We start from the raw sequence: 14317 nt of genomic DNA, 5'->3' as shown, positions 1-14317 counted from the left end.
GTGCGCACCGACCCCTCTCGGTCTCAAGGCTTCAGGAAGCTGTACGCAAGCTTTGCACGCCCCGCGGGAGTTCCCGCCGGGTGCACAAGGCTTGCGAGCAGCAGCCTGCAGCCCGAAGCACGGGGCGCGCTCCGGAGTATAGGGCGGAAAATACGGTACCTTTGGCTTTTTAGAAAATTTAGCATTTTGGTGGTTCTTAAAAGCCTGCCGCTAGGGAGCAAAGAATAGATTTTATTTTATTTATTACATTAATCTCCTGTTCTTTATTTAGAAAGTTCAGAGTGGCATACAAGGGGCATCCTGGCAGTGATCACATTATGAATCCCAGTTGAAGGGAAAGTACCGTATTTTTTTGCTCTATAAGACTCACTTTTTTCCTTCCTAAAAAGTAAGGGGAAATGTCTGTGCGTCTTATGGGGCGAATGTAGGCTGCGCAGCTATCCCAGAAGCCAGAACAGCAAGAGGGATCGCTGCTTTCGCTGCGCAGCGATCCCTTTTGTTGTTCTGGCTTCTGAGATTCAGAATTTTTTTTTTCTTGTTTTCTTCCTCCAAAAACTAGATGCGTCTTATGGTCTGGTGTGTCTTATAATGCGAAAAATATGAGTATATAAAATCTACTGCATAAAATGTATATGCTGTCAAATATAGGGTGGATGCAATCAACCACTTCTTCCATTTGCTTTTTTCTTCCTCCCATTTTCAACTTCTGCCCTGCGAAGCTGAAAAGCTAGTGATGTGCCAGCTTGTTAAATCATGGAACTTGTTACTCAAGCTTAACTAAAAGCCTTCTTACCATCCTATTGATGCGCACAAAGTCTTCGGGCTTCTTTGCCCAAGGGGGAAGCTCAACATCATTCACAACAACTTCATCTTCTCTCACTCCAAGGTTATATCCGTTACTGTTGACAAACATTTCTGGTAGGTAGTAGAACTCTGGAATTAACTCCTGTAGTTGAAGGAACAAACACACTGTTTCTGTAGACAGAATTTATTCAAGAATTTTTGCAACCTTGTCCTTATGCTTAATTTTCAATGCTATTATACCTTTAAGTTAATTTTTAATACAAATCATTTAATTACTCAATAATAGATGCAGCAACCGTCTCAGTTCCATTCTGCTACAGAGGCCATTGCTTAGATAACCTTCATTAAAATAAACTAATATAATTAGAAATACTGCTGTGTGCAGAGGCATATCACAATAGGATGCTGCCTTACCCTGACCCAGGCTGCTACTTGATCTAACTTTCCTTTTATTGTGTACAACAACAGATTTCCACAGCTAATAGCATGATTGCCTGTGGACTCCCAGACTTCAAAGTGTGAAGGAATGGCCTGTTGGGCTCTAGCTCCCATGGGAAATAGGCAATGGCCAATGGCAAGAAATAATTGGATCTGTTGTCCACCAACATCTGGCTAGCACAGATTCCCCATCCCTAATGTACAATAATAAGGGTGTATAAAGAATTAGCCAACAATAAAACTTTTCAATAAAGATATCACATTCTACAACCTTACACGGTTCCTAAAATATGTAAGACTAGGGACTATGCAGTGTGTATACTATTAAACGTGGGTTTATTTGAATGTGAGAGATGTAAGCACATGAGAGATTTTAGCTCAAGTTTTCTAGAAAAACAGCTGGGACTTTAAAGTGCCTAAATTTCAATGGATCTTGCCAAACTATAATTTCAGTGTCCATGTAATATGTCCTACTTATTGTTAAAGTACATACTCCAGAAGCTGAAATGTTTACAGAACACTAAAAGTTCCTGGACAACAACCCGATAATTCTATGTGACTTTTCACAAGATGGAACCTTTCCTGTCCCCCTTGAATTCTCCTATCCGCTCAAATAACTTAAGATTTCTGTTACTTAATAAGCAGCTACTTTTCCTGTGGTCTTAGTAGCTTAGCCTTCTTTATTTCTTCTGAAATAAAGAACAATGCAATAAAGCTACCAGGAACTTTTAAAAGGACAAAAATGAATATTATACCAGACATTTTATGTCTTTAAATATGATCTCTAGTTTATTTTAATAGCTATGCTAAAACCCAAAGGTATTGTTAATAGTATTACATGTGTTATGTCTTTGTATGAGGTAAAAAATGCCAAACTACATTTTCTAATTTACAAGCTTTGGATAAATTCAAGCTGCTGAAAAATTAAACTTTAAAACTTGGTGTTATAGAAGGCCACTATTAACACTAACATAATAGGATACTATAAGCCTCAAAGATGACATTTCAGTTTAATATGTTTTGCCAGGAGTACACCATTTTATGGCCTCCCTCTGAAATAAAATCCAATACAGACGTTTTCAGTTTTCTAATGTAATTCACTGCAGGGTTTTAAAGCTGTTTCCCTCACCACCCCCACCTCTGCCAGTTTCCTTCTTTTCCCCCAAAAGCTGATCCCTGGGTATCCATTAATTCAACAATCACCTTATATTGGGGGAGGAGGGGTGGTCATTCAGTTATAAGAACCTCCATTAACTATATTAATTTACAATCTGTCACCTTAATGACATTTTGTCATAGCTACCTTTTTTGACATCGACATACTCTTGTCCAAGTGCAATGTAACATGTTTGAGAAGCATTAGAGAAGATTAGTTCTTGAGCACTCTATTCTTTGGATGCCAAAATTATACAAATTGAAAGGAGTGGGGGGGGGGGGAGGTGCTAGCAAATGTGAAAAATGAAATGGTCAAGTTAGGGTCATTTTCAAGTGGGGTGTTTGCTAAAGGATAATTCCACTAGTATTCATTTTTTGCTTTGTACTGATTACTACAGGGAAAGGTCAATGTTTCAAGAAAGGCGAAAATAAACCCTTTTTGGCAGCATTTTCCTTTCTGTGCTGTTACACAAATTTGTCAAATATGGCATCTTTTAATACCTGTATTTGAAAATTAAGCAGTGCAAACACACTGACCCAGTTCAGATGTAACGGTTTGTTTTTATAAGAACAACCATGTGTGAGCCTCGGGATCCTTTCTCCCCTCCCACACAAAGGGAGTAGAATAGAAGCGGTTTGCAACAAACAGTAGTTTGCCATTTTGTTTACATGTGGCAGAACAGTAGTTTCAGTGCATTATAGTTCTTAAGCGAGCTTTCTGTTTTGTGAACTAACCATAGCTTTTGACAAAACTGCAACTGATATTTGTTGTAAAGCATAATGAAAAGCTTCTTATTTTCTCCCCCTGGTTTGGAAGGGAGGAGTGAAGGTATAAGACTGAGGTGTAGGCGTACTTCTTCTCATGACAGCAAACCATTGCTTCTTGTTTTTTTAATATCTAGATTGGGATAGTAAGCTTTCACTGTTTAATTTTAAACATGGAAATTCACCTCTCATGAATAAAAGGGGGTGGGATGGAGGAAGAAGATGTTTTCCAACCTGAAGATAGTGCCTAACTACAGGGTCAACATGCCTTCCAAATACTAGGCAAAACTACAACATTTGGCATCTATTGTCACTTTACATTCTGTACCAATGGAACAAGATGTCTTGTGCTTGCAACAGCCACAACAACTATCATACATCTACAAGCATCCAGTCTAACCTTACAGTCTGGATGCCTTTCAGGGTAGATATTCAACAGGCTTTTGTGTCCTTGGAATGTAGATAAGATGAAAGTTGACAACAACTTTGGAAATTAAGAAAGCCTATATAGCCTATATAGGGACGCGGGTGGCGCTGTGGGTAAAACCTCAGCGCCTAGGACTTGCCGATCGTATGGTCGGCGGTTCGAATCCCCGCGGCGGGGTGAGCTCCCGTCGTTCGGTCCCAGCTCCTGCCCACCTAGCAGTTCGAAAGCACCCCTAAGTGCAAGTAGATAAATAGGTACTGCTTTATAGCGGGAAGATAAACGGCGTTTCCATGTGCTGCGCTGGTGCTGGCTCGCCAGAGCAGCCACGTGACCCGGAAGTGCCTCCGGACAGCGCTGGCCCCCGGCCTCTTAAGCGAGATGGGTGCACAATCCCAGAGTCGGTCACGACTGGCCCGTACGGGCAGGGGTACCTTTACCTTTATATAGCCTATATAGCTTCTCTCTCTCTCTCTCTCTCTCTCTCTATATATATATATGAACAAAAATAATAATCTAGTCTTTAATTATCTTATTTATTTGATTTTTTGCAATTTTGTCCAGTATGCCAATCGCATATCGGGTCAGTATCCCAATTTACTAAAGATCTATAATACATAGATCACAAAGTTGCCTTTGAGTACTTCAAACATATATTTATACATTTCAAAACCAAATAGCACAATGTAAGTGCATCAAAATGGCCTGGCAAAGTGGTCTGGCAGATACTATGGATGTTTATAGATTCAGAGACATTTCAACTAAAACAATAGAAAGGGAAACAACAAGTTCTGATGAAAAAATGATGCATTTCAGTCTCAGCAAAACTGCACATTTTGAAAGCAAACAAAACTTAGGGCTTTTAGCCCAAAGAAATATGCATAAGTGAATTATTTAATGTGTCAGCTGATCCTGATCAAAAAGCATTGTTTTCTTTACAATGCCGATGACATACCAAATGACATTGGTTTCCAATGGAATCAAAATCATGGCAAGTACCTGGTAAGAGTTTATGAGTTTACCAGTGGTTTTTTGTTCAACCAATTATTTCTCTCTCCTAAGTCGAAGCAGAAATTCAATACATAAATAATGTAACTCTTAGTAACATCAGTATAAATGGATTTTGAGATTGTAAGTGCCTTTAAAAAGACTCCAGCAATGTGCTTTTTAAAAAAGAAAGAAATAGTAACCAAGTTTCTATTCTTGTTTCAAATAAGAGTGAGTGCCTTGTGATAATATAAATTTGATTTCTTTTGTAAATATTTAATAGCAAGACACAATCAGAAAAGATCTAAAATCAAACAATGTGCTACTAGCACTTTTCATGTAGTTTGGAATCTATCATATTAACTGGTAATCAGGAGAGGACACTTCTTAAAATAAAGCAAGAATGTAGGATTCAGTATTCAAACATAAAAAACCTTTCTATAGAACAATGGAGGTATAATCACAATTGTGAAATGACCCTGCTCGCTGGCTGTTTCTACGTATTGTGTAGATATTGGTTTAATCTAATGTGTACTGTTGCATAATATCCCCAGGCATCGTCAAGTAAAAGCTAAGGCTTACAGAAAAGCATACATTTTAAATGTGTCTTGTCATTAATGCTTTATTAATTGCCCCAGGCAATGCAAAGCCAGAGCTCAGCAAGCTATAACAATATGACACTTTAAGGTCAAATGCAATCTTGCTCTGTTTATGGAATGGGCCAAATATTGAGTTAACAGCAGGAAAGAAAATTTATTGGGCTTTTCTCTATCTTGTGATTATTTGATTTAAATTAGAATGGTTGTGGGGGTTTTTGCAAGAACAAAAGATCTTTTGAGCACTCAAATATCAGAAGTGTCTTTATTTCTCATTGTATATAAAAATAGCATTTTAGAGCAGTGAAGTCTAAAGCAGCCATTCCTTTTGCTCTTATGTGAAACAGAACTTCAGGAGTGCACGAGTCGATTGTTTATTTGTAGCATGTAATAACAATAACAGTTACTCAATTATTTTGCATGCACATGTAGCAAAACAATAATCCTACCTTCACATCTGAAGTGTCTCTTTGGCTAGTTCTCCAAGATCTTGCCACTGAAGAAAAGGTTCGATCTGGGTGATCAAATTTTCCATCATTTGCATTGAGGAAGAATGTTGTAAAGGGTTCCTACCACAAAATTAAAATAAAAAATAAAAAAATGAATACAAGAGTAATAAGCAAAGGAATCCAAAACAACTTCATAATTTGAGTGCCTTCTAGGCTTAATATTTAAAATTAATTAAGGGAAGAATTAATAAAGAATTAATCAGCACTTCACACTAATACATTGCTTATGCTTAATCTCTTGATGCAACTATTGCTACTAATAACCCAAAAGCATCTGAATCCTAGAATGGAAGGATTACAACAAATGATGTGCTGGCTCTATATTAGAATAATGTCATCAAGAGACTGGAGTATTGCAGTTTATTTTACACACACCAGTCTTCCAAAATACTTCAGTAATATCTCTATTTCACTGACTAAACTCCACTGCTCTTTAGAGAACTTCCCATACGTTTTATTTTATGTGTGATATTATATATATATATATATTAGATGAAGAGTAAATTATACCAAGCCTTCAACAAAGAAATGATTCATAAAAATGAAACATGTTAAAGTTCCATTGTTTTCAGGATGAGAGATCTAAGCATCCACTCAACTCCCTAAGGAAGGAAAAATGGGAAGTGCTTAATTTTGGCAGAATGCTACTCAAACTACATATCTTCAAACAAATTATGTAATTAAATGCATTTAAAAAATCAACATAGAACTGTATCATTAAAATGTTTTTGTTTAGATGTTCAATAAGAAATTAAAGCTAAATCCCCATACCATTTCATATGTGGTACCAGGCTGCCCTCCACCATTAAAAATAAAATAAAAAAGACTCTTTCTAGCTAGCTCTCACAAGTGTTGACTTTTGCCTACAAGGGCTACATATGGAAAGAGGAGTTAGGCGGCAAAATTCCTACACAATGAGTAACACACACAAAAATGGGTGGGGAAGATGCAAAGCATTACTAGATTATGATGCCCTTAGCTCATTATGTAGAATCAGATGATAAAGACTAGAACTTATATTTAAGCCACATACAACCATTTGGCCATCAGAAATTAAAGCAGCAATGTTTTTGCCCACACTCTAAAGGAAGTAGATATCTCAGTTCTGATCTGAAATGCAGCAATAATGCTGAATGGAATTTGCTCCCAATAAGAAGAAGAACTGTTGATATGTTAGTTTCAGACTTGAAATCCGGGAACGACAACATTGTGGTGCTCACCTGACTTCTTGGCAACCAAGTCACTGTTGCCTACCTAGAAGGAGGGCAAGGGAAGGGGGGGGGTCAATGTGGTGCAAACACACTGGCAGGAGCATGGGATTGGTTCCAACAGCGTGTTAGCACCACATCAATCTTCCTTCTTCTCTGTAAGCAGCAGCTGTCAAGAGATCAGGTGAGTTCTGCCACCCCACTCCACTGTGCACTACTGACTTCAATGATGGCATGTATCCATGTCTACAATATAAATAATTTTACCCATATTCTATCAATTCTGATGGTCCCAGTAGACCAGGGATATGGAGCCTATGGTTCTGCTGATGTTGAACCCAAACTCCCATCAGACCTTGCCAGCCTGGTCAGTAATCAGGAATAATGGGAGTTGTAGTCCCCACCACTGCAGCGGACTATGTTTTCACTGCTTGCATAAGCCATAGAATTCACCTTAAATCCAAAGTTGCAATCCTATGCACGCCCACTAAGGAATGAACACCATTGAACACACCGGGACTTAATAAACATACATAGGATTATCCTTAATCTCAGAATGAAATTTTTTAGAATGAATTAGCAGAGCCCTAATAGCATTTCTTTTATATAGTTATGTGAATTAATTCACAGTGATATACTCCAAAGCATTTCTTATATGAAAAAATCCTCATTGAGAAGAATTGAATAATTACAATTTTAATATCACTGCATTAATTACCATGGCAACTATTAAGTTCTGTTAATAACAGCTATGCTCATTAACTAATGAAAAGTATCCCCTAAACATTAGGCAGCTCCAGTCAAAAAAATGTATAGTCTGGAAGGTTGGATTTATAACGAACATGAAATACAACGCCAAGCAGGAAGTAACATGGAGAACATAACTGTGTCTGAGCAGTGTGAGTCTAGGCAGAGGACTTCATTCCAAGCGCAAGTAATTTAGGCACACACTACCCACACTAATTTGTTCAAATGTAAGAATTTATTGTCAGGCATTTTCAACTATGGGTTGTAAATAACTGTCGGTCATGTGCAGTTAATGGCTAAGGTTATGAGAGTGTTTCAGAAATGTTTACTGAATATTTTAAGGAGCACCATTTGCTCACAGACTTATTTAGCATATAAGCAATGCCTTGTGAAACTTATGTAATTCAGAGGAGAAAAATCCTCACTTTCCTATTTTGTGGCAACAAAAGACATGAAGCAGCCATGCTGTAGGTGAAGGCCTGATAGGGCCAACTTATGTGACTGCAACATGGGATGTGGGCCTAGCACCAGCACTGGGCATAGTGGGGCAAGCACCAGGCCCCATGTTCCCCAGACAGCCCACTATGGCTTGCACAAGTCACCAACATTTATTTATTTTTTATTTTCTCTTTTTCTCATTGATATATTTATATAAAAGATTTCTCATTCGCCCTTCATTATAAGGTCCCTGGGTTAGTACAACCATTTAATCATATAACACTTAAATCCAATAAAACAATTTTAAAGAAACCAAAGGATGTACATGAAACAATAGAGGTGGGCCCACAAAAATCACACAATCTTAACTGCCAAAGGACAGGGTAATGAGGTGCATCGTCAGCAAACGATGGGAATTATAATGAGGGTTTTGATGCACTTCTATGGGGAGGGAGTTCCGCATTTTGGGAGCTGTCACTAGGCACTAATTGTTATTCTGAGCCATGGAGATCTTTTTGAATGATAACATTATTATCCTTTTTCCGTAATGTGATAAAATAGCAGCTACAAAAAATACAAATTGTAATTCTAAGCTCTTACCACCCACAGAGGACAGTAGCTCCTCCCAGCTCTGACCCTGGAAGACCATCATTTCCCTGCCTCTCACCCAAGGTCCTGGCCAGGGAGATATTCTTCAAGAGGGGATGAACCACTGCCTCCTTTAAGCATTTTTAGAAGGTGCTGTTCAGTCCAGCAATGTGAAGCGAAGGGCAGGTTATTTCCTCCAAATTCCCCTGGGCCCTATGTTGGAAGCAACGTCTGCTCTGAGCATGATTAGCATGGATTGGGTAGAAAGGGGGCACTGGATGGGAATATGGGAGGTGTGTCCACATCTCCCATCTACTTAATACCCTATCACATATTTAATCTTAGTTGGTTGGAATATATTTTGATTGGAGGGGGGAAACACACTACCTTCTTTTACCCTGCATCTGCTCCAAAAGTTTGTTTGACCAAGCAAAGCAGACATTAGGGTCTGCCTTACATGACCAGGCGATTAAAGAAGCTGATAGTGGGAACAACAGCCTTTACTGATTGTCTCCTGAGTTTGCAAAAAGCAATCCAATTTACTGCGTCTATTGCTACACTAATAACTGTTCTTGAATAAAGAGCTTCCAAGCTCTCTGAGAACTCTAGCTCTTGAAATCACAGCATGTTCAGCAGGGTTCATTGAGCTTGATCCATATGTCAACAGGGGTGACTCAAGAATAAGAAGTCACCCCAAATATTATCGACACCTCATCTGTTTTAATGTTGGACCTATTCATGTAAAACCATACACATGGAAAGGTGGGGTAGAAATTTGAATAAACAATAGCTACTGGGACCTGCTGTATAATGGAGAGTTCTTGTTCATGGTTCTAGCCAGGCATTAACTTCAACGGGTATATGCTGAGTAGGATTCGTGTTGAATACTGCCAGCTTTGGCTAGTGATGGACTAGTTCCTGTTTAAACCTCACAGTGGAATATATCAGATGCTTAATCCTACATCCCTTAATGAAGGTTAGATTATGGAGGTGATATGGTGATGGGGAGGAATCACCTACTCTAATATGAGAAAGATCGTCATTGCCTGGCAAGTGGCCAAACAAAGCAATAGCTAAGTCAGCACTACCAAATATGCAACTTGGTGATGGTTCATGTTTTTAATTATATCTCCTTTGAATAAATAATAAAATATTTTGTATATGCCACAAATGGCAAGCTTTAAAAGAACAATTAATCTGTTCAATAAGAGTAAAATTTATATCTCATTAGTGTTAAAAAACCCCCCATTAATCTGAATACTTGAATTTTATGTTGTACTTTTAAAAACCCAATAAAACTCTGTGCACCTTTACTTTGATTTGAAGATTGTTTTGAAGGTGCTTATTGGGGGAAGCTGAGATTCTAAAATCAGAAGCAACTGGGGATTAGGAAAAAGCAGTAGGAAAAAGGTAATTATAGTCAATTATGTTACAGTATAATCCTAAATTCCATGACAACATTATTTAAGAGTCTGAGACAAACACAAAAGCAAGAAAATTCATAGTCAAGGATTAAGCCTTTCATAGTTGAACACTACGGGGTGCCCCATTAGACCAACATATGGTGTCTATCTTTTGGATTTTTAATCCTTAGCCTCAACACATAGGCTCTTCTACATTTATCATATAACCTCAGCATTAGTTCTTACCCTCAAAAATAATTTCATATCAACACACACTATATTTCCTCTTAATTTTTCTCATTTAATTATAATTACATTCAGGTAAAGATGGCTACGTTTGAAAGAGATTAAAAGAAAACCATGGCTTTAAGAGAAAATCACGCCTGCCTTGCTCTTCCCCCAATCCTGTTCTTGCGCTTCCAGGAGCTAAGTCATGGCTTGGCTTAGCATTACATGTGAACCCAGGCTTGTGATTTGTCTCCCCTAAATAGAGCATGAGTGGTACATCAAGAACCTTGTCCTCCAGGCTATTTAACACCCACATAAAGCTGCTGGGAGCTGTCATCAGGTGTGTGTCACCAATATGCAGATGACACCCAGCTCTAGCTCTCTGTTCCACCCTGTTTGATTACAAAATGGGGTGCTTCAAAGTCGGAATCAGACTTCATAATTATAATTGGTCTACATTTTATTGCCAATGGCCCACCCATCAAGAAAGGCAGCCTAGGAACTGGTAGGACCTGCTACCACTGATGCCAAGAGAACGAGCAGATACAACGACAGAAAATCATTTCTTTGGGTGACACAATGACAGAAAGTCGCAGTTGCAATATGCTTCATATTAACTGTTTTGTCTGTCCAACTCAAATGTGGTAATCGTGCATAGTCTGATGAAGTAGTGTGTGATTTCCTCCCTATCAATGGAGGTGTATTTTTCTTGCTTTTCCCCCTTCCTTGTCTGTTCACAGTGGATACATCCACCATGCAGTAGAGCACAGGGATTCACCTGGCTGTTCTTCAGAATGGCTTGTTTATTGATTTGCATTTCTAACCCACTTAATATTTTTAAAATCCCTAAGCTGTGTACATTATCCATTAAAACAAAAAGGTAAATGTAAAGGTAAAGGACCCTGGATGGTTAAGTCCAGTCAAAGGCGACTATGGGGTGCAGCGCTCATCTCGTTTGAGGCTGAGGGAGCCGGCATTTGTCCACAGACAGCTTTCTGGGTTCCTGTGGTCATAAACCACTGCTAGTGCATGGAGGACTGTGATGAGTGCCAGAGCCCACGGAAATGCTGTTTAATCTTCCCGCTGCAGCGGTACCTATTTATCTACTTGCACTGGTATGCTTCTGAACTGCTAGGTTGGCAGAAGCCTGGCCAGAGCAACGGGAGCTCACCCCATCGTGCAGATTTGAACTGCCAACCTTCCGATCGGCCAGCCCAAGAGGCTCAATGGTTTAGACCACAGCTCCACCCTAAATACACCCTAAAGCCAATAAAAAAGATATCCAAGTTAATAAACCAGGATTCCACACACTTAATCAGGGTCCAATCTTATGGATCAGGGAAAGCCTTGTTGATTTGGTGACTTGATCTACTTGCTCCACTGCAATTTCACTTCTATCATGGTTACCCAGAAGCAGGGAGCCATCTAAGTGGTTACAGCAGAAAAAATTACATGGATGAGGATTCTGTAATTCCACGTTTTATGAAAGTAAAAAATGAATTTGGCTTTACAGGTGAAAATACTGAATGAATAGGAGGCGACAAAAATACTTACAATGCGAACGAGCCAGCATAAGGTACAAGTAGATGTCGAATAATGAGTGTTATAATGATAAGGTGGAGTCTGGTCATCTTCCCATGTCTCATAGCGCTCTGCATAAAAGACTGCTCTCTTTGGATTCAAAGCACCGATGGGCTGCAAAGAGAATACATATACATCACTATATGAACAGCTGGAGAATGCTTTGGAAATCTATATCACATTTTTAGTTTGCATCCTTTAACAAGGATTCACCATGTATGACATTCAGCAGCCCAAATGTTGATAATTCATATTGCAATTTGTTCAGACTGCTTGAGAAGGAGTGGGAATTTTATTTCAGAGGCTTGAGTTACTAAATACATGACTGCTTTAAAAACCAAAAAAATGTATATGGCATAAGTCTGCAAAAGTTCAAGACCATTTCAAATGGGGTGGGGGGTAGTTTCCCAGTGAATTTAACAATATATTCTGGAAATATACATCTAAACCTACATTTCAGATGCTTTCAAACCAAAGTAACGTTACTCTTGTCATTCACCGTAATGGCACAGCTAATGAAATGTGACTTCTGTTCAGGCAGGGTACTTTGTAATGCGCATTTCATGATGAAAAGATTTTACACAGAAGGCCTTGTGGTGTTTGGTGATCTTAAGCAGAAATTCTTGAATATGTACACAGTATGAAAAGACAGCAGCCACTTCCAAAGACGGCCAGTTTTCACATAAAGAAACGTTCTCAAGAGGGAAAGTGGGCAGTAGACACCCCCCCTTTACTTGCCTATTTGTGCTAAACAGGAAAGGCCCAATTCTAATTCTTCCTATAGCTATTGCTGCAGTGATATACTATATAAGGCAAACAGTGGAAGATTCCCTCCATCCCAAGGAGCTCAATTCAAGTTACCAAACTTCTCTTTTCTTTTTGCTTCTCTCGCAAATCCTCCACGTTTTCTCCCAAAGGGAACAACCAAATACGCAACTCTACTCACATGCTTTTCCTTTTCCTTTGCTAGAGTCATCTTACCACTTTAGCAGTTTGAGTGTCATAGGAGAAGGCTCTTAATAAAAAGCTAAGAAATTAAGTGGGAAGTGATGGATCTAACCTGCCCCCGGCACGTTCAGAGTCCCACCAGCTGCTCATCTCCTTTTCTGCACATGGACCTGCCTCTTTGCTCTCAGACAAGGAGATCCAGTGGATCCAGTGGTCCCTCAGTTGGCTTTCCCCGGAACTTAGGATTCCGCCCTAACTTAGAAGTCAAATGAATACAAATAAAAAATATATTTCAAATGACCCATAATACATCGCAGGTGCACTACAAGTGCACACCTCCAGAGCGTTACAAATTGCAGACCCAGGCGCCATGCGCCTCTATGAATCGCCAGAGCTACTGATGCAGATGCACCCTGGCCAATCACTGCCATAGCCACTGGACTTGGATCAGGCCTGATGCCAGCTGGCTGGGAGAGCAGCTTGGGATCCAGCAGATCCTAGGCCAGCTCCATCCCATCCTGTCCTTGTGAGGCCCCCTTTGGGGGATCTGCTGCTGTGCTCTGCCAGCAGGGATACCATAAGAGCACTGAAGGAGAAGGTCTGAGTCACTTGCGAGGCTGAACTGGCAGAAACAAGCTGAAGGGTTCCTCCATTCAGTCCAAACCTGATTCATAATCAAAATACAGTGGTACCTCGGGTTACATTCACTTCAGGTTACATACTCTTCAGGTTACAGACTCCGCTAACCCAGAAATAGTGCTTCAGATTAATAACTTTGCTTCAGGATGAGAACAGAAATGGTGCTCCGGCGGCACAGCAGCAGCAGGAGGCCCCATTAGCTAAAGTGGTGCTTCGGGTTAAGAACAGTTTCAGGTTAAGTACGGACCTCCGGAACAAATTAAGTACTTAACCCGAGGTACCACTGTATAAAATAGCCATTATACTTTGGTATATATATTTTTTCCTTTTATCATTTTTACACAATAATTGCTTTCTCATATTTTAAATATGTGTACCTCTTCTTACTTACTATGTTTAGCTCAGAACCATAAATGTGTTTTATAGTGCAAACTCCATGTTGGGCTGCATGGTGACTTATTCATGCCTTAAATTCATAGTAGCAATGTGTGTATATCCCCTAACCTAAATCAAGGTGAATACTACAAAAATAGAGAAATAAAACATATTGACAATAGAGAATGAATCAAATGTTTATTCCTTTAATTCCAGATTCTTTTGAGGTAGGTATCTGTTAAATAAATAAAAAAATTAAAAAGAATAGAATTGCCTACCATTTTATAGGGGTTGTACCTTGTGGATAATTATAGCTTAAGTCAATGTTGTACCAAGATTTTGGCGTCGCTAAACATTTTGATTGTTTAATACTTTGCTTTGTCAAGGGTATGCTAACAGCTTTCTCATGTGTGTAAAATATTTTAGTAATCCCTCAGGATCTAGCTTATCTGATGCAGATTGCACTGCAAGACCTCACAAAACA

The 14317-nt window shown here is 39.2% G+C and overlaps 1 protein-coding gene across 3 annotated transcripts in view; it reads right to left on the bottom strand.

Moving 5' to 3' along the window:
- The window catches only part of NBEA (neurobeachin), a 355514-nt gene that overhangs the window by 55509 nt on the left and 285688 nt on the right, over positions 1 to 14317 (bottom strand). For all 3 annotated transcript variants that reach the window (XM_081004034.1, XM_081004035.1, XM_081004033.1), the window contains 3 exons: positions 11845 to 11985; positions 5619 to 5738; positions 794 to 946 (listed from right to left, as the gene is read on the bottom strand). In XM_081004034.1, coding sequence (XP_080860160.1) covers positions 794 to 946; positions 5619 to 5738; positions 11845 to 11985 — 414 coding nt within the window. The remainder of the gene's footprint in view (positions 1 to 793; positions 947 to 5618; positions 5739 to 11844; positions 11986 to 14317) is intronic.

Source organism: Podarcis pityusensis (assembly GCF_964106645.2).
Source record: "Podarcis pityusensis genome assembly, chromosome: 4".
NCBI classification, from domain to species: Eukaryota; Metazoa; Chordata; class Lepidosauria; order Squamata; family Lacertidae; genus Podarcis; species Podarcis pityusensis.
The sequence above is the reverse complement of the archived record's forward strand: the minus strand, read 5'-3'. Positions and strand labels throughout refer to the sequence as shown.